The sequence below is a fragment of the Vicugna pacos genome, chromosome 11 (assembly GCF_048564905.1).
Source record: "Vicugna pacos chromosome 11, VicPac4, whole genome shotgun sequence".
Classification (NCBI taxonomy): domain Eukaryota; kingdom Metazoa; phylum Chordata; class Mammalia; order Artiodactyla; family Camelidae; genus Vicugna; species Vicugna pacos.
Genome location: NC_132997.1, coordinates 98,031,354 through 98,052,334, shown reverse-complemented (window position 1 = coordinate 98,052,334; position 20,981 = coordinate 98,031,354). Strand labels below are relative to the sequence as shown.

Genomic DNA, 20,981 nt, shown 5'->3' with positions numbered 1-20,981 from the left:
AGAAAAGTAGATCATAGAATTGTAACATAAATGCAATACTACCTATAAAAATGGCCATAATTCAAAAACTTAATAGCTAGCATTTTCCAGCACTGTAGGAAAGAGTGCTTTCTCATACACTGCTGGTGGGATTATCAGTTGGAGGCCAATTTGAAGGACAATTTGGATTTAGTATCAAAAATCTACAAATGTCTGTTTGAACCAGCAATTCTTCTCTCTTCTCTAGGAACTTATCCTAAGGCTGTAATTTACAATTTGTATTCAAGCAAGTTTATATGAGCAAAAAAAAAAAATCCAGTAATATGCAAAATGTCCAAAAGAGAACATTGTTAAATGAGTGATGGTAAGTCCATAAAATGGAATATCATCAAGTGACATAAAATGTTGCAAACATTCATAAAAGTAGGTTATCATTTGATGACAAAAAATTGATAAAATCCAGAGTAAATACTGTAAGATCACATCCTTTGTTTAAAAGTATAGAAAACTAGAAGTAATAAAAATGGAACTGTCAGATAATTATTTTACAAAATAGCTCCTTAACGAGGAAGAAATAGTTTAAAGATTGAAGCCACGTGAGTGCCCACAGTAGTGGAGTATTGTGCATATACCTCCAGTAACTCTTTCAACAAATATTTGCAGAATGTCTGCTCTCTGACAGACCCTGGGAGACCAAAACAAACACGTCCACCTCCTGGAGCCCATAGTCCAGTTATTCTAGAGGGAAAGACAGGCACTATCAGCTCATTCCACAAAGAAGTTCGATGCTGTCCAAGAAAAGTACACGATGAGAGTGTGCATGTACAATATTACTTTATAGTCAGATAAAGGATAAATAAAAAGTGTGCACAATGTGAGCATCTATTTATTTTCTTGAGCAACTGTCTGCTAGACAAATGGGGGAGCTTCTCTGAGGGCCAGAAGTGATCACTCAGAAGCTATTCGCTACTCAACAGAGCGGGTGGACAGGAGGCACAGAGACCTACAGTGGGGTGTTCAGGACCACTTCCATCAGAGAACCAAAGAGAAAGCAAGATGGAACCTCTCGATTTAGGCTTACATAACGTGTAGGTATGATGCAATTTGAAAGAGGAAATTTGGAAGGTGTATTTCTCTAACAAGGTTTAAAAGTAAGATGCAAACTTTTCCCTTTCCACTTCACAGTACCCTTAGCAAAGTCTTCATCTCCTTAGAGTTTCCTTTTAGAACAGTTTGTTAGGGCCAAGTCATTAACCCTTGGTCATTGAGACTCTATGTTGTTGGCTGCTAGAATCAGCAACTTTTGGGGGGGGGAGGTACAGATCCATTGCTCTCTCCTTATTTAGGAATTCTAGCCCTGTGCTGACATGGTAGGCTGAACTCGCTGCTAGGGCACTTGAAAAAGAGTTACAAATTAATTGTGTGATTGAGGAAGCCTTGGGAGGATCATGCCCAGCCCTTGCTCAGCTGGTTGGCTGTAACCATAGCAACCTCTTACTCTGGACCAAAGTTCAGGTGCTGTAAATTTTTATGATCATGTTCATAGTTTACCGTTCATTTGTGTAGCTCTTCCTCATGGTGAGCAAGGTTTTATATTTTACAAGAAGCTGTTAGACTTCTTTTCTCAATACTGGACTCCAAATGAGAAGGTCCAAAAATATTACTAAAAAATCTTCGCTTTTTCACCCCTGGACCCTTATTTTCCTGAGAAAATGCCTACAGCAAAGAAGACATGCATGTTCTTATCCAGCTTTCTCACGAGCTTGGGGGCTTTCATCGTAATCTGCTCCATTCTTGCGACTAAAGAATGGATCAGCAGTACCATTGCCATTAGTGACTCTTCTTCGAACGGCAGTGTGATCATCACCTACGGACTCTTCCGTGGTAAGAGTGTTCAAGAACTGAGTCACGGACTTGCAGAATCAGACAAGAATTTTGAAGGTAAACGAGAAACTAATCTGAATGGGCACAGTGGGGCTGAATTAACTGGGTAAGACTCATCCTGTAGTTGGGCCAAACAGCCATTCAACAGTAATTTCCTTGTAAGCTTGGAGTTGGGCTGTAAATATGAACACGTATTTTTAATTTTGAAAATTCACCATATCATGATTTCAGCTTCCTCAGTTCTGGCTGTGTCTATTAGCAGAAGAGTCTAAATCAGCCGAGCAGAGGCTATGTTCAAATGGTGCTACCAAGTTTATTCAGTGAATAGGTAGGTAGAGATGTGGAGCCCAATATGGCATCCAACAGCCAGAAGGGTCAGCATTTGTAACTGTACTGACTGTGGAGTTTTAGCTGGAGCAAGAGCCTCTGTCCAGAACTTCATTAGTGGCAGCTACACAAGGGGAAGATAAAGTGGAAAATATGGGCCCTGTCTTATTTCTGTACCTCAAGTGCATTTCTTCCACCTGCAAAATACCTCACTGCTGATGGAACTGATATTACATTTCCATAAATTCTATTAATTGACTATTTTATAGGAGTTCCTAAATTTTTTTTCTGATTTCTTATCCAATAATACCCTTATAAACGTACATCATTTTCTCCCTTGTACACATGTAATATTTGGTCCTCATGCAATGCTCAATGGTGGAGTTGGAGACTTGACATTAGCTCCAAGTTCTAGCTCTAATGTGTGACTTCATTTTTTAAAAAAATTTATATTTATTTAGTTTTGGTTTGTTTTGGGGGGGAGGTAAGTAAGTTTATTTATTTATATTAACTTGTTTTTTAACAGAGGTACTGGGGATTGAACCCAGGACCTCATGCATGCTAAGCACACACTCTACCACTGAGCTATACCCTCCCTCTGTGATTTTATTAATGAAATGATTTCCTTAAATCCAGAGCTATGTAGTTACATTTCCAAATTATAGATTTGTCTTTTAGACCTTAGGAAAAGCAGCATCCCCCTCAGGGGCTTAGTAGCGTTAACACTTCTCCCCTGGTCCCAGCCTCGGCTCCTCAGAAAAATGAAGAATATTCGCTTTGCAACAACTAGAAACTAAGATTTTCAAAGATTCAGTCACCCTTTTGGTTATGTGAAGAGCATTTTCAAAACCAACACTAATACTAGTTCCCGAATTTCCAGACACAGCTACATTGTTTGAAATGTGAGATAACACCTTGTGAAGTTTTTGATTTTCATACAGTGTCTGTTTGGAACCATTGATTCCAATTTGAGTTAAATGGCTTCCGCGAGATCCCTGGCTCCCTGCATCCAGGGGAGCTCGCAGGAGGCCTGGGTTGGTCAGCGCCTGGCTCTAGGGCCCTGGGGGAGGGACGTGAGCCTGGCGGTGTTGGGAGGGCGGGGACAGCTGGGTCAAGGACAGCCCCAAAGGCGGCAGGGTCTGGTAGGCACTGCAGGGCAACAGCAGGCCCCCAAGGAGGTGGGATATTTGCATTTGCTTTTCCTACTCTTACTTTTATCCTTTGTTACCGGAGAGCCACCCTCCAACCACAAGTCACCGTCTCCAGTCAGTCCAGACGCTGTTGAAGATAAACCACCTCCTGGTCACAGAGGGGCTGCACAGTTGCTGGGGCTGATATCTGCTGGGATCCCTCAGAACCCTGGAGGTTTTCAGTGCTGATGGTTTTAGCAATCATTGAGCTGAGCTGGGAACACTTGCAAACAGTCCTCTCAGAGAGGGAAAAGTCATGCGACTTGAGTGTAGATGGTGGTTCGGCTGCTGCAGGTGCGTGGATGCGGTCCCTGGGGAGCAGAGCCGCACCGCTGCAGCCAGACAGGGCTGCTCTCCTGCTCGGGTCTCACGACCACACGGGGCTTCTTTCCAAGCAGATACCAATCATTGGCAGGACAACAGAATCGGGGTCAATGCCCCTTTCCTGCCCTGCAGGGACACATTGCCTTTACATATGGAAAGTTAACCCATGTCAGTGTCTCAGCTAGGGTGAGGTCACACTGAAATCTCCAAGGAGTCATGACTATTGCAAGCTCTGCTACATTTCTGCATAGGATTTATCACCTGGTGCCCTTTTGGGGCTAGAGATTTTGAAATGAAAGAGCAACGTGAAGTGATGATGGATGAGTTTGTGTTAAAATAATTCAACCAACAAGACATCAACTGGTGGGGAAAATAATCAGTCAGACCCAGTGAGGACACCCTCCATGGTGTCAGTAGATTATCTGGGCAGCTCAGACTGAACTGGAGACCTACCAGCCACGTTCCCAACTTATCCAACGTCTAGAGGAAAAGTGCTCTGTGCCTGCCACTGAGCACGCTGCCTTGCTATCCCCACAGTTCTGGATACATAATTTCAGTTCCAAAAACCCTCCATGAGCAGCTACATGAGTGAGGGGCTTGGCTCCTGAGCAGAACTGCACAGAGCTCCTGCCTGGGTGGACTCACCATCTAGTCTTTCTAGAGAAGGACCCCCTGCCCCCTGGCATCAGTTAAATCCAATAGCTGGCACTACTTGCAGGGCAAAGGTGCGTGCCGGTCGCTGTGAGCACAAGGGGGAGTTTCACCCCAAACCTGCCTTTCCCCTGCCCACCTGTCTCTTTTCTCCACCCACACTGTTTGTTCTCAGGGAACTCTAAGTTGTGCTATTGGCTGAAGCTAAAAATAATGAGGAAAGTGAATCTGCTGCAAAAGTAAATTAATTTCAAGAACGATTGAACTGAAGAACACAGGAGGTTTATGTCTCCAGAATTTGCAAAAAGCCCCTTCGTACCGCTCTGACCTGCCCACCTCCACCGCACACCACCCCCCATACTTTTCCCCAGCGAGGAGAGGCTTATCATTTGCCCCCCGAGACATGACCGCACTGGGAGGTGGCGCCTACGGGGGCAGAAAAGGCTTCCCCACCCTTCTCCTGGATAGAACCCTGATCAATCTCCCTGAGGTTGCGGGCATCTGCTGGGACATCCTGGGGGAGCTCCCAGGCCACACCCCGGGATCTGTGCAGTTAATGAGCTCATCTAGGGATACGCTGTGGTCCAGGGATGGAGGAGCCCCACTGAGGCCCCTGGTGACTAGATGCTTCAGAAGAGGGTGGAGGCCATTCCTGCCTCTGCCTTCCCACAAAAAAAGCCACCAACTCTCCCTTCATTTCTGAGGACCTACTGAAAACTGGAGCTAGAAGGGCCGGGTGGCAAGTGGGGCTCGAATATAAATATCTACGCACAAGAAGCCCGGGTGCCCGGCGGACCCCACTTCTGCACGTTGCAGCCTCCCAGCTGCGGGAGCCGTGGCCTCTCTCCTGGGGCTGCCAGAATGCAGACAATCAGTTCCAATTGTGGGATGGCTTTCTCGATTCCAACGCGTGGCCCCTCAAAGGAAGAAGAAAAGAGCAGCATGTATTTGCTGATTTTGTAGGCAGAGAGCAGCTGTCAGATGCTCTGGGGGTTGACTGTTCTTTCATTCTTGCTAACTCTCACCGAATCCCCAGCTTTCAACGTCTGAGTGCTGAGCCAGCAAGGGGAGGGGGATGTGGCTGCCATACCTGTGTGGCAGGGAATTCGGGGTGCTGAAATAGAATTTTTAAATATGACAGTTCAAATTAAGTTAAATTGTCACAGTAATTCATAGAAAAGCGTGAGTCAGGAGGCTCCACACTGACTCCCTTTTGAGAACGCCTGTCTGTTAGCTCTCACCAGCAGTCACCAGCAAACTTACCCTGATCGTCACTTTCTAATTTACTCTGAAAATGTGGAACGTTCACCACTTGCAAATGAACATCCGTGTATAGCGTTTATAAGGAAGCTCCCCCAGGGCGCTTCAGGTGCCTTCGGCACATGACATTCTTCCCACAGTGAAATTTTTATTTTCTGGTTATGTATTCAAATTATTTCTCATTGGCTAAGGACAGAGCTCATTTCGTCCCCAGCAAGCCTGTGATTCGCTGCTGGAGTCTCCTCTTTCGTGCTCCGGGCGAGGCTAGGTGACTGGGGAATGGGGAAAAAGTCTTCCCAGTGGTGACTCAGTTTTGAAATATCTGCAGCCTTTGACCCTGCACCTCCGAACAGGTGTGTCCTGTGTATTGTTTTTCCTACTCTGGTGTCACCTTCCACTAGTTTCAAAATAGATGTGTGCTTGGTCACAGCCGTGCCAGTCCCCCAGCCGCCGCATCTCCACGGTGAGCCAGGCGAGGAAGCAGGAGCTGAGGTCAAGCCCCAGGAGCAGCCCAGCCCAGCGGCCCCTGGAGGGCAGGCGGCCCGTCGGGCCCCACCCATCGCCACCTGGGCAACAGGGAGGACCCCGTTTTCAGTTTAACACATAACCAAGAGGGCCCTGCTGAGAACTTAGCCCTGTCTATGCGTCATTAACAGAAACGGTGACGGGGCCAGGCTCCTCTAGGAGGCAGCAGACTGGACGTGTGTGAGCCGAGCTTTGCCCCCAGGCCCGTCTCTCACTGAAGGGGCAGAATGTTCTCTAGCGGGGACGGTGAGGTCATCGCCTCCATGCTGCTGAGCGGTCCCGCCGCTCTGTCCTCTCCTGCCTCCCGCAGGGCTTGGAGGGCTGAGCTCACATGGGACGACATCCACCTGTCCTTTCTCCTGGCCTTTCTCTCTCCTGCCCGCTTTCTTCCCTGTGGGCTCTTGCCACCCAGCCCTTCCTCTCAGCCCTGTGCTCCAGGCCTGGTGTCCTTGCTCGGTCTGCGGACGCTTCCAGCCCTGGGCATAGCCACGTGGCACGGCCCTCGGGATGAAGTCTCCCACACACGAGGGTCTTCGCGTCCAGGACGTCTGAAGGCAGACTTGCTGACCACATCTCTTTCATGCCCATCCTCCCTCTGAGGACAGGAGTTCTATCTCCCTCATAGAGTGCTGCTGATGTGAAAAGAAAAATATCTGAACTGATAACATTTAGTTGTTCAGAAATGCAGAGAGCGGATGGGGCCCTGCCTGGGTAGTGTCAGACCTCACTGGGAGAGCTGAGCCCCTGGCCAGGGCGCTTGGGGAAGGAGGGTCAAACTAAAGTGTGTGCGGAGCCGGGGCCAGGCTGACAGGAGCTTTGGAATCATGTCTTACAGAGAACATGTTGGAGTTCATTCCCCTCTTCAAATATAGGGAAAGGCTCCCAGGCAGGAGAGGGGGAGCGGATTCTGTGTTCCTCCAAACGCAGAATTCGGATCCAAGGAAGTGTCATGCAGACGCAGGATGGAGGACTCCTAAGTGACTCAGGTGAAGCAGCGACGGAAAGGGCCGCCTTGCCGGGTCTCAGTTCAGGAGGGGACTCGGCAGCTCCTGTGCTCGGCACCCTGGGGCCTCCACCAGATCCCAGGGCCCCGGACTTTGAAACACGCCGTCCACACTGGAACAGGGAATCTTCCATGGCCGTCTGGTTTCTGTTCTTTAAGGCCGCTCTGGGGTGAGGATGCGAGTGTCTCCTGCAGGACCTGAGAAACAGGAATGGAAAGAAGGAAGCTTTCGCCTTTTCTTCCCCCCGCCACCACGGTTCTACACCTTGCTGTTCCCGGTGGCGCGGTCAGTGTATTCCTAAGGGCTCTGAAGTCTTTTTCCCGCCTTACTTTTCCCTTCTGTCACTGTGACTTTCACAGAACGTCTTGGTAAACGCTTCATTTAACGTGGTGGCAATCTCCTAAGGGCCCAAAACACACTGGCAGCTCTTGGAAGGGCTTTATAAATGCACGGCTGGGTTCACAGGTGTGAGTGGGGACAGTGCGCCTCGGAGTCTGGTCATTTTGTGTTGTGTGCAAGGGAGAAAGCAGAGGAAGCGGACGCAGAGGGAGGTGGTGATGGTTGGAAAGAGGAGAATGGCCAAGGGGGGACTGACGGCGAACGGCCCAGGGCGTTTGTGTTCCCTTTTATACAAGCCTGGCGCTCCGTGCACTTAAGAAATAGGCAAATCGTAAGAAAATGCCAGCAGTTTCTAACCCAAGTGCCTAAGCAGGTAGATGTGGAGAGAGGCTGCGGGGTGGGGGGGGGCAGCCTTTTGGTCCAGAGTTATCTTTGCACTTGGCGCCGCATCCTTACCGAACATTGTTTTAGTTTTAGGGAAACTGAACAATTCTTCCCAAAAGACTCTGCACTCGGTGGTCATCCTGTTCCTGGTCCTCAGTTTGCTCGCTTCGCTGCTGAGCTCCGGCTTCACCTTCTACAACAGTGTCGGCAACCCCTATCAGACGTTCCTGGGCCCGGTGGGGGTGCACACCTGGAGCGGGCTCAGCGGTGAGTATCGCCTGCAAGGCGGGCGCCCGTGGTGCAGACGTCCTCTCTGTCCCTGGCCCTGGCCTCCTCTCTCCCACTCGTGAACACGTGGGAATGAGGAGGCCTTCCTGTGTGCTGAGCCGCGTGCTGGGGGCTGGGGTTTGTGTTTGTAAGCCTACAGCATTTCCTCAGCATCTCTGGAAATAAAATTCTGTTTTAGACGCACTCGTGAGAGGCGAGGAGCAGTCTGAGGAGGGCGTGTTAGGTGCTAAAATATACGACACACCCAGTCTTCGCCTCTGAGCATCTAGTGTAAGGAGTTACACAAAAAGCACATAAATCAAAGAAAGGTTCACTGGACCCTTGCTACGTGTCGACTCCCAGTTAGGCTCCATGTGGTGCACAGAAGCACACACGTGCACACATGCACACACACGCACACATGTGCACACATTTATTTAGTCTCCTCCCTGCCCCCACAGAACAGCAGTCAGCTTGGCCTACAATCTAACCGTGAGTGTGCCACAGAGAACCACAGAGACTGTCATTTTGGAGAATCTGGGGTCAACGCCCTTCTTGTGGGTGACCTGTGAGCCCGGGTGTCGCTGAGTGGGGCTGCCCGGCTGTGTTATGTGTTTGTGGGGAAGGTGTGGGTGGGGGCTGGGAAGCGGATCCCAGCTTGAGTCATGGTATTTTGGACTGTCTCTGGGTCCTCAGGGGCTCGGCACCCACCACGCCCGCCCAGACGCGTGGTCAGGTGGGAGCCCGTTGCCCCGCCAGGCAGCCGGGTTTGGTTTCTCCTGCTCTCTCGCTGTCTCCCTCTCTCCACCATGAAAACCTGATCTCCAGATCAGATCAGAAGGAGCCTGTCCCACTAACGGGACGGCTCTGGAAGTGGCCTCTCGTCAGTTTCAGGTGGTACATTTTAACACAGATCAGAAACTTTGAGGGACAAGAAAGGTGCTTTGCATATTAAGGTTCAGGAAGTATCGGCTTGGAGAATGAACTCTGGGCAGCTTCCTCCTGTCTTTCTGCAAGAGGCCATCCCCACTGTCCGGCGCAGGTGGCTGGAAGGGCCCGGCGCCTGCGGGCTCTCGCAGTGGTGTGCTGAGCACCCAGCTCCTGGGGGAGGGGAGGCCCGACTGCAGCCCTGGCTGGTGCGAGTGTGTAAACGCCTCCACTGAGGCCTTTTTCAGATGAATGGTTGAGAAGCTGTGTGAGCCAGCCCCAGTCCAGTATGGATACGAGGGGGAGCCATGCAACGCACTGACAAACACATGCAATTTATAATCACTGATCCAGGACAACAGGGAACCTGGGGCTGGCTGCACACTCACCTCCCAACTCTGAGCATCTGGGGTCAGGCTGGTTTAGCCACATCCTCACAACACCTTCCCTCTCCTTTCCTTTTGGGTTTTATTCCCTGGTGGTAAAAACAAACACCCACATTTAAAGGGCGTCTGCTGTGGGCCAGGCACAGCCATCCTGGGGAAAGGATGCGCTTGTTCCCTGTCTCACGGCACAGCTGAGGCCCTTGGTTCCAGACTCAGAGACCCTCATCCAGATGCCAGCGCTCCTTGCCCCAGGCTATTTCTATGCCTGCAGCTCACCCCCGTCAGCCAAACCAAAGGCAAGACTCATTGGCACTCATTGCCAGGGTGAAAAATAGATTAATTTTTGCTTATATGATTAGGAAGCTATGGGAAGCAGGGGCTTCAGGTACAGCTGGGTCTAGGGTCTCAATCTACGCTGTCAGACCTCTGTTTCCCTCTAGTGTCCCCTCTGTCATTCAGCAGCCAGGCTGGTCCTCTTAAAGGCAAGATTGCTGCCAGCCCTTCTTGGCGCATCACCGTATGCGGCAACCCCAGGAGAAAAGACTTCTTTTTTCTCCTAAATCTGACTCTCACTGAAATTGCCCTTGTCCATCTTTGGAGCAGCCTCTGTGGCCGGCAGGACTGAATTCACTGACTGACCCACCTTGGTTGAGGACACTGACCACCTTGGAGCTGGGGCCGAGGGGGAGTGGCTCCAAGAGGAGCGTCAGGCACTAGTGGCAGAGGGGAGGGCTGGACGTGGGGCCAGCAGGACAAAATCAGCCCTCTTTGCTCTGTCTACAGTCTGCAGGGTTGGAGCCCACCCCTTATCTCGGCAGGAAGGAAACCCTGTCTTCCAGTCTCTGCGTACATGCTGGCTTTGCGCAGGGCAGAGGCTGACGCACGTTTGTGGAGGAAAACATGAAAAGGAGGCTGGCAGCCTCCCCACCCACCAACTTCCCAAGAATTGTTTGGCAGGAGCAAGTTCATGCACATTCCGTTCCAGGCTCCGGGCAAGTTCTGACACACACAGAGGCGGGGAGGTGGGCAGAGACATGGGCAGAGACATGAGAAGAGACTTGGATGTGTGAGGAGGGGATTTGCCTCTGGCAGGGGCCCAGGATGGTCTCTGTTCAGGTTTGGCTTTGCCTCCGAACCCCCTCACATCCTCTGGATCCCAAGGCTCCGATCGGCAGACTTGTGCCCTGAGTTTGGCTGGAGAACTTCATGAAAACCTGGTTCACAGGAGGCTCAGCCTGCAGAAGGGTTTGTGCACAAATATGCCACTGCTGTATCCTTGCCTCGGGTCACCGTGGCAGGAGGGCAGGGCTCCGGCTCACCTCAGGGGTCCTGGAGGCTGCAAAGCCCTGTCCAGGCTGGGCTCGCACACATGCTCCTCGGCTGCAGGAAGAAGAGGGAGTGAAGGGACAGGAGGGGCTTCTCCTCTGAGGAGAAAAAAGCAGCCATCACCTCCCGGGCTTCTGTGCCCTCTGACCCTGGCCTGGCGTGTCCCGGCCCTGACCACAGGGGACAGAGCTGGAGACTGAGAGACGATGCTGGAGCCGGAGAGACCTTTGCAGATTGTCTGCTCTGACACACTTGATCCTCAGCCCAGGAACCCGAAAGCAGAGGGTAACCCGGTAGGTCCGATGGCCCGGTGGAGAGAGGCCAGGGCGGGAAGCTGGCATCTGAGCCTTCGGAGGTTTTCCTTCTCCCATGGGGCTTCCTCCAGGCCCTGCAGACCCTCTGTCCCAGAAGCCAGAGAAGCAGGCAGTAAAAGGCGGCCCCATCCGTGTCCATGGGGACCCCCGATTTCCATCGGAGCCACATTCCTCCACTTCAGAAAGTGTTCAGCCCTTCCCCATCCTGCCCTGGTATGACTCAGCCCTCGTGAGGAACTTCACAGGAGCCAAATGAAGGGTAATGAAGGGGTGTGAGCCACACAGCGCACAGAGGAAGGGGCTTTTGTGTGCACCCCCTGCTTTTATTAATAAGAAATAAAACTATTACTGTGAGGATGAAAGCCTGTCATCACGGAGAGTGAAACCCTCGCACAGGAGCCCTCTAATCAGGGCCTCTGCAGGGCCTCCCCGGGCGCGGGCTACGGCCAGGACACGTTTGATCCCAAAGTATCTGTCTAGTCCTGGGTAAGCAGCAGCAGACGAAGAGTCACTGGGCCTGTGTCCCAAAAGACTTCAGTCCCGAGTTTCCCTGGCAGCCACCTGGCATGCTCACCGGACGGCTCAGCGCAGCAGCATGAGCCCGGGATGTCTGCCTCCTGACCCTCCCTCCCCTCCTTCTCAGGCAGCTAGGTGGAGACAAGATTCACGCGCCATGCAGTTCACCCACTTAAAGCGTATACTTCAATGATTTTTAGTATATTCACCCAAATTCACCCAAATGTGCAACCATCACCCCAGTCGATTTTAGAATATTTTCATCACCTCAGAAGGAAACCCTCCCTGCAGCCCAGCCCGGCCCTAAGCAACCAGGGATCTACTTTGTGTCTCTGGCTCATCCCCTTTGCAAGATGAAGAAGGCGTTTCAGAGAAGCTCGTTAAATGTCCTAAGGCCAACGGCTGGCGCCCCGGAACCCTGCTCTCTCCGACTCCAGAGCTATGTTCCTTCACCAGACCAAGGGGGCTTCCCAAGTCAGCCCCAAGGAATGTTCTCCAGTGGAGGACGTTGTAAAGAATGAAAAGGGGAAGATGAAATCTTTAAACGCTCGTCTAAAATGAGTTTAGGAAAGAGATCCTTCCTGGTTGAAAGCTGTACCCCACTGTGTGTAGAATGAAATGCCAGCTCCTGAGCCGGCGTTCAGAGCTCCTCAGTGGGGCTCATCCTCTGTGCCCGTGCTTAGGACGCCCAGGACCCCCCCCACCAGCTGAGCTTGTGTCGCACGGACGCGGATGCTCTGAGCTCGCTGCCCATCGCAAGCCTTTGTCCGGCTGCCTCTGCCATTTGCACTTTGTCAGCCTTTCCATCCCAGGGGCCCCCTCTAGAGAGCCTCCCTGTTGACCCTCGTCTCATTCATCTCTTCACTCCCTCGTTCAGCAATCCTGCTGCGTTCGTTGCCCAAGGGAGTGGGCAGAGCCGCTCTCTCAGAAAGGGTTTGAGCCCAACATTTGCTCCGGTCACACACTGCCCTGCACTGTCATTAGCGTTGCGGACCCAGCATCTTGCTGGTGTCCTACAGTTACGTTCTCCCTGCTGTTCAATGATGAGAGCAAACCCCAGTGTAGGTGTTCAGAGGATACCCAGGGAGCACACGTCTGATAAGGGAAAAAAGTGACCTCTAAACACGTATCACCATGTCGTTTACGAAACGCATCTTCCTTTCAGCGTCCTTCGTGTTCGTGGCCATGGTGCTCTTTGTGGGGAACACAGAAGCCAACGGTCTGTCGGGAGAGCTGGCGCAGCAGCTGTACCCGGCCTACCCGGCCTCCACGCACCGCGGGGCCACGCACAGCTACGGGTACTCCTTCTGGCTCACCCTGCTCGTCGTCCTTCTGAACATCGCCACCGTGGTCATCATCGTCTTCTACCAGAAGGCCAGATACCAGCAGAAGCAGGAGCAGAAAAAGCCCGTGGAATATGCCCCGAGGGACGGAATTTTATTCTGAATCCTGTATCCCCGCTGGGCCGTTAGGTCTCCTCTGCCGTCCGCCAGCTTCCCGAGCGGTCGCCGCCTACTTACCCAGGCAGCCATCAGGGAAAGGGCAGTGCTGCTTGCCTGTCGTTCTGTGACAGTTTCTGTAGCTCATGACACTGTGTTCTTCATCAGTGATGTGTCCTTGAAAAAGGGTTCTTCCCACGAGGGCGGGGACGTGAAAGGGCCCTCCGGTCCGCAGAGAGTTCAAAGCGGTGGGACCATCGGGAGCCCGTGACCCCTCCTGACCCGGCCTCACTCTCTTAAGTAATAAAGGTTTGTGCTGCACACCTCCCCTTTGAGTTGCTCGAAGCGCTTTGCACCTGTGATCTCATTCTCCTCAGGAGGGGCTGTGGAGTTTTATCCCACTCTGTGAATTAAGATTTCCAGGCACAGAGGCACCAGAACTTGTCTTTCCAAGACCAGGTGTTGGAAACAAAAGGAGAGACTTAGGGATGGATGCCCTGGTCCTCTGGACCCTCGACCACTGACATAGCTCAAACCCAATGGTGGGCAGAAATGCTGATAGAAAGCAAGAAGACGAAGGAAAGATAAAAATTTCAGCCCTGCAGCCTAATGCTAAGAAGGCTAAATATATTTTTGCTTTAAAAAGATTGTGGTGAATTCAGTCAAAATAGAAATGTAACATTGCAGCAAGTTTTAAAAACCACAGCCACCCGCCCTGGGCTGCGTTGCTGCCGCGCTGACACAGGGGCAGGTGGTCAGGTGGGAGCGCGTCGCCCACAAGCAGCCCCAGCCGCTGGATAGTACTTCACTGTCCTAAAACTCTTAGTAAAGGCGTTCTCTGACGTCTGTTGTGATGGAACCACTTGAAACACTGTTTTGAAGGGGTCCGAACTGTTCTGTGAAATGAGGATGTTTCAGGGAGCATGACATGACCCCTAGTGCCCTGACGCGGTCCTGTTCCGATGAGCTGCGTTACCATGGAAAGCATCTTGCTGTTTGGTTTTCTAAGAACATGAGTCTGTGATAATAACTTCGGGGAAGACAGCGCTTTGCACTACCGTCAAGGTGACGAGGCTCCTCCGCTGGGCTGGTGCTTCCAAAACACGGCAGGAAACGGGGGTGACCTCCAGGGAAGCTCTGCTATCATCATGACAGTTTTATTTGATCAGCTCATCAAAGTGTGTGGATCAGACAGGGCAGGGGGGTTGTCCCCTTGGATATGCCACTTCTCTGGGTCTAAGTAACCGGCCCCACAGGGCCATACAGTACTGGCACCTGGTAAGTGACATGTGACCAAACAGGTAGACATGTCAGCAGGCTCCTGCCTTCTGACGGCTTCCTGGAAGCCCTAGGAACCTGCAGGTCAGCAGAGTGCAGGCAGGTGCCAAGCAAAGTTCCAGAGCAGGAGCCCTTCTGATTCTGAAATTCCAGCTTGTAAAGAAGCCAGGTTCCTTGGCCCCAGAGCCCCACAGAGCTCTCCTGACCCTGGCACCCAGGTCCACCAGCCAGGGGCATGGAGGTTGCTGATGCCTCCCTACAGCCGGGGGTGGGATCTGCTCTCTGATCCTCATTCCCTGTCCTCAACCCATCTCCCAGGACATGGGGACATGGGGACACAGCTGGAGCTCCGTTTACAGGCTTCTCTGACATCTCGTAGGCAACGTCACTCCTCTTGCTGAGCTTCTGTTTCCTCGTGACAAAAAAGTAAGTAAGAAATAATAGACATGGCAACCAGTGTGGGACTGAGCCAGGAAGTTCTGCAGTCAGGATGCCCGGGGTGGAGAAGTTAACCTCAGCAAGCATCTGTGAAATGGGCTCACAGTACCAGGCTTCTCTCAGCGCCACAAGAATAACCATGAGCAGGGAGGTAAGGTGTGTGGGGCCACCCCTCCCTTACAGAACAGGAGCAGGCAGAGCTAGAGGGTGTTGCCCCTTCAGCTATCACACTAAGAATTATTTTGTTCTGTAAACGAGCAAGCAACAGACAACTCAAACCCAGGGAGGTTAAACTCGCCAGGGCATCCAAAACTGGCAGGTGGCAAAGCAGCACAAAACACCAGTCTCTGAGCTCTTGTTCTTTTTTACCTTTGTTTGATTCAGTTCCAGAAACATGTTGCCTGCATCTGGCAGAGGATGGATCTCAGGGACTGGTGTCGGGGGGTAGTGGGTGAGGTTGGGGTTCCCTGCCCGTGAGCTCTGCCCTGCAGGCAGCGTGGTCTTCCCGGGGTGGCCCCGGGGCACTGAGCACCACGCTTCACTGCACTGTGTGTCTCACCGTGGACTGGGACCTGGTTCATTCAGAACGAAAAGGAGCGGCTTGTTCAGGCAAGGGCCCTTCATTTGTTTCAAATAAATCGTCAGCCGGACTGGAGAGGGTGGGGTCTCCCCGATGTGACCCTCCTACCCACACCCAGATGGGGCAGCGGGTCCCATGACCAAAGGACTTTGTGCTTCTTAAAATAGAAAGGGAGGCCTGGTTACTCACGGTGATCTTTGTCACTGGTTTATTACAGCTGAACCCAAGGAGGAGTGGAGGCAAGTGGAGCTGCGGGACATTTAGTGCCCTGAGTGCTCTGAAGGACACCCAGCCCTCCCCGCTGTGTCTTCTCACGCTGCCCAAAGACTCGGAAAATTATTACAGCACCAGTGAGAACTCCAGACAACGTCCTGGGTGCCAAAAAAAAAAGTGCTAGTGGCCTTCAGACCATGAAACTCCAATTTTCAGAATGTTTAGATGTTTAATGAGAAATAAAAATTTAGATAGAAACACGTTGTATTTTATGACCATGTGTTTTAATTAATTGAAGTACAGTCAGTTACAACGTGTCGGTTTCTGGCGCACAGCACAGTGTCCCAGCCATGCAGGCACATCCATATATTCATTTTCATATTCCTTTTCATTAAAGGTTATTACAAGATATTGAATATAGTAAACAAACTACTTAAGAAATGAACACCCCTCTTGCCCCCCATCGCCCCCGCCTCACCAAGACGGGCAGACTGGGAATGTGTACGCGTGAGCGCCGGCGGAGCGCCCTGCCCCGCGGGCTGTCCTGAGGCAGGGCCCTCAGCACAGTGGTCAGCGTGGAAATCTCCCTTCCGGAAGCAGGAGCTTCTCCTTTTCTAATTCCGAGCACGGATGGAGGGTCTTCCGGAACAGGGCGTGGTCACGACCAGCGTCACTGTCTATGAGTGTGAGCTTCCCCTAAATGCTTACAGGTGAGAGTTCGTTGAATCCGCTCTGCAAAAGCACGTGCTGGTTTATAATTAACCCCACTTTACAGATGAGGACCGAGGCTTACACTGGGTGAGTGCTGTGTCCACACTCCCCCTGCAAGGGAGGGGCTGAGCAGAGATTCCAGCGCAGACCCTCTGTCTGCCATGTCTCCCGTGGGGCTGGGGGCTGGTAATCTCACAGTGGCCCCTTGCGTGTGCGTCAGAGGGTTGTAAAAAGTCCCAAGTGCACGTCCAAGCTCTAGACCTTGGCCTCCATCATGTGTCCCCCTGGTATGTGGCACTTGGGGTTAACTGAGTTTGCTGGATTCCTAAGTGCTTAATCATTCTCTTTTTGCTTGAAAATCTAACTGTTTTCACCAGACACCACACACAGCATGTTATCTTTATGTACTTGGGACTGACCAACCTCTCCTTGATGGCCCCGTCACCGTGGTGACTAGAGATTACGTATTCTACTGAAGGCAGGTGATAAAGTGCAGAAGGCACAAGCCGATGTATTTAGAGACAGGTTGCAGTGGATACACTGAACAAGAACTTATTGAGCGCTTACTGTATTTAAGTCAGGAGGCAGGAGCTGGGAACCCAGCGATGTACGAGGGAGACGTGAGTCTGCAGTGCGGCTGGACAGACGGATGCTGAGTCCACCAGGACGAGGCTTTCAAGCAGAACGTCTTTGGGGTCATCTCAAAGGAGAACCTGAGCTAATTGAGAAGGCTCCTCCAAGAAAGGCGTGCCTTAGCCCCACCCCCCAATGCTGTGACCTTCGAGAGGAGCTGATCTGACCCACGGGTCACATGGAGGAGCGGGGAAGCTCAAATACAGCAAGCTAAGGGCTTCTTGTCTCTGCTTCCTCATTTAAAAATAAGAAATAAAAGGGTCGAGGAAGATTTAGGAACCTTTAAGTTCTTTTTTTTTCTTCTTAATTTCACTAAGTTTTGCTTAAAAAAACACTTACACAAACACAGAATGTGAAGAGGTCAAAGTTCCAAGTGTGCAGGACGTATGTCATAAGTGTTTCCCAGGGAACATTCCTGTGAAAGTTGTATTTTCACGAAAGCTGCTGCTCCCCTGCGCGGGACGCGGTGGGTCTGCTCTGCGGGGTCTTCCTTCGCTGGGCAGTGTTGCTGAAATGTTCTCTTCAGCTTTTGCCCAACAAAAGCCAGCAAATGAATGATGATGACAATCAGGTGAACTTGACAAGACAATGAAAATTTCATCGTGTTCCACAATGAGGCATTTGGGGAGAAAAAGAGAAAAAAAAAACTTCTGTTTTCCAGACTCCTCCTATTTTTTGTTTACAAATAAGCAGCCAGGAGCTGGTGGTGCACGGCTGAGGCAACTCCGAGGTCCTGCGTCTGGGAGCTCTGTGGCTTTTTCCTGAGCATCCCCACCCGGGGATGTCCCATCTCCTGCTGTGAATGCAGCTCCTTTGAGAGGGCTTCCTGGCTATACTGTAACCCACGTCAGTTAATGGCACCCCCAAGTGATAAAATCCACCCCCTCCAGTGTTGCTCTAGTTAAACGTTAATCTCAACGCCTCCGTGAAGATGTGGCCATCATGGACTTGTTCCATCAAATAAAAACTTGTAGAGAATTTTAACAGCAAGACAGACGATGTAGCACTTCTTCAGAGGGTCGTAGAGGCAGGTGGCATGAAAGATGCTCGTGGCTGAGGATCAGGAGCTCTCAAAACCCTCGGTCTCAGGGGGACCCCCGTGCACTCTGAAAATTGGTGGAAGACCCTACAGAGCTTTTGTTACAGCAAATGTCTGTGGATATTTATCATATTAGAAGTTAAGACCAGTTAAGTTTTCACAGTGATCATTTTTTATTTATTACATGTTACTATAAATAACATATTTTAAAGAAAAATAACGATGTTTTTAAAACAAAAAAATAATTTTACAAGAAGAATGGCATTCTTTTCTATTTTTGCAGATTTCTTTAATATCTGGCTTAATAGAAGACAGCTGGGGACTCACGTCTGCTTCCATCTGTCGTAAGTTGTTTCGGTTGAAGAAAATTCCACTTCACGTGGAGAAATAGAACAGAGAGGAGTGTCTGATGGCCCTTTTAGATAATCACGGCTGTTCTTTGTGGATTCTCCACCACAGCGTGACGAGGGGTCTTTGCTTTAAGGCCAGGTGCAATGAGGAATCTGAAACTATGTGAGTGAATTCTTCCTTCTCTGTTACCCTGAAACACTGCATCGCATTGGTCTCTTTTGGACAGTGAATGGATCGTGTAACCACGCATGATTTTGTAACTTCGAATATGGATCACTTAAAAAAAAATGCTGGTTCACTGACTTACGCAGCTCTTCCAAATGTTGACACATTCATCAGAAACACTGAAAATTCACACTTGTTAATTTTACCACCAATCTCATCAGGAGAGTCTTTAAGGACTGGGAAGCTGGTAAGCTCAAGATGGCAGATACAAGTTTCCCAGAATTCTAATTTTTTTTTTTTTTTGCTTGAAAGCTCAAATTTTATCATTGGCAGCAAATCATGTCAGTTGTTTTCCTTGAAGTGACAGACTCACTTTATTCATTTTGGAGAAAATGTTGCCAAATACTCAACACTGAATAACCCTAGTATGTCAGTCATTCTTTCAGATAGGAATGGAGTTCCATGAGAAAGGCAGTAAGTTTAGCTCACAACTCAGCCAGCCTTGCAAGCTCTCTGCCTGGAGACGATCACAGGACGTCTGTATGTAGCCAACAAGCCGGGTGTATATTTTTATTTTGACCAAAGGTGTTCCTAACTAAAACTGGCTTTCTTCCTACTGCAAGTGCCTGGCGGTGAACAGCACGGTGACGTCTGGTGCCTTGGTTTGTGCTGAGGTGCAAGCCACGTTCCCACCCTTGCAAACACCAGCCCCATTGGAAAGGGAGATCACATCTTACTATTTTGATGGAGATCGTCTGACCAGAACACAGAACTCTATTGGAACCGTATTTTAAAAGGAAGGTTAGGATTCCAAGACAGATTTCAAGATGTAAGTGAGAGTCTGTGTCTTAAAAAAAGCCTCAGAAATGGACAGCCATGTTTCTAAGAGGAGTGACAGTTACGGGGGATGAAGATGCGGAGAATGTAATTATATCCACCAAATGGGACGGAATGAAGCAAATGAAAATGATGATTGAGAAAGAAATGTGTACAAAAAATGTCGTGTGGAAAAGGCAGGATTTTTACTGTTAACAGGGGTACCTCCGGGTAGGGAGGGGGCACTGGGTTCTATCCTGTCTTACATCCTCCTGTCTTTCCTTCAATTGGCATAGTCAGAAACAAGCACCAACATTTTTTTCGTTCTTTATAAAAATGCAGAGAACAGGAAGTAGGGAAAATCAGTCCATTGATTGTGGGGTCTTCAGGTCTAAATGTTATAGCCAGAATCATAGCAAAAAGGTAAGATCCAAGTTGTGAAGCTTGCCGAGCCTGAGTGCAGCGACAGACCTGGGGCAGCATATGACAAACCCACCCCCACCACGGAGGGGAGTCACCGTGACGGGAGGGCGTTCAGCCCGGGGCTCATCAGGCAGACGTTGGCCGTGGCGGCTGCAGAGGCTTATTGGTAACATTTGTAGCTGTCACGGCCTCCCATGTTTATCTGCTGCAATCCCCAGTGGCGAGAGGGACAGTGAAGGACCACGCAGCCCCCATGTGAACCATGCAGCCCCTCAGCTGACTCATTTTCGATTAGAGTCTGTTGGAAGGGAGGTGGGGAGGACAGAGGGAGTCAGACGTAGAATCAGGGGCTGGGCTCTGAGGAGCAGGGTTGGCCTGGCATCACTGGGAGAACAAGGAGGGGCTGACCGAGGAGGTGGGGGACCATCTGCAGACCTCACTGCTGAAGACCATCATGCGAGCTCACTCCAGACCCCAACCACCGAAGGGGTCTCTTCTCCTACATGCCTGTGGGGATGGGCCATGGAGGCCCATGGGGAGCGGGGACAGAGATGCACGAGCAGGGGCTCTCGGGCATTAAGACTCTCTCTAGTCATCGTTCTGTTCGATGATGTCTTGGGGGACTCCAGAGGCATTGCTGCAAGGACAGGGAGTGAATGAGCCTCCTTCTCGGGAGGGGGGCTGTGTAGGGGACGCTGAGGGCTGAACACCTAGTGAGAAACAGTGCTGGATTTCCCAGCAGGAGCAGGCAGAGCTTTCGGGGGCAAGTGTGTCCAGGCATCATCCTTGCCCTCTGAGGATTCACTGTGTATAAATACTTTCTGAAGCAAGATAGTAAACAAGACATTTTTAAACAGAAAAATAGAATAATGTACCAAATGCCCACGAGCCCACCCACTCAACACTTAAAACGTTAAATGTCTTTGCCTGACGTCGTTAATCATCAGAGAAATGCAAATCAAAACCACCCGGAGATACCACATCTCCCCGACTAGTCTGGTTGGAACCACAATCAGATACTAGTGAGTGAGTGATGCTGAACATGTGGAAAACCCAGAATCCACATGCACCGCTGGTGGGGATGTGAAATGGTGCAGCCGCTTTGGAAAACAGTCTGACAGTTGCTGAGATAAGCAAATAGAGTTACCCAGGACCCAGCAATTCCAGACTGGGTATATATCCAAGAGAACTGAAAGTGTATTTCCATATAAAACTTGCACATGAATGTTCATGCAGCCTTATTTGTAATAGCCCCAAAGTGGAAACCACCCAAATGCTCATGCACTGGCGAA

At 50.6% G+C, this 20,981-nt stretch overlaps 1 protein-coding gene and 1 long non-coding RNA gene across 2 annotated transcripts; both read left to right on the top strand.

Moving 5' to 3' along the window:
• Positions 1-1,691: 1,691 nt before the first annotated feature.
• On the top strand, positions 1,692-13,179 carry CLRN3 (clarin 3). The gene is made up of 3 exons (XM_006207438.4): positions 1,692-1,920; positions 7,955-8,134; positions 12,769-13,179. Exons 1-3 carry the CDS (start codon positions 1,692-1,694, stop codon positions 13,047-13,049), a joined length of 690 nt encoding a protein of 229 aa, XP_006207500.1. The 3' UTR covers positions 13,050-13,179.
• A 1,389-nt stretch (positions 13,180-14,568) lies between these two features.
• On the top strand, positions 14,569-15,811 carry LOC140699870 (uncharacterized). The gene is made up of 2 exons (XR_012078131.1): positions 14,569-14,746; positions 15,556-15,811. It is a non-coding gene; the product is annotated as an uncharacterized lncRNA (long non-coding RNA).
• The last annotated feature ends 5,170 nt before the right edge of the window (positions 15,812-20,981 follow it).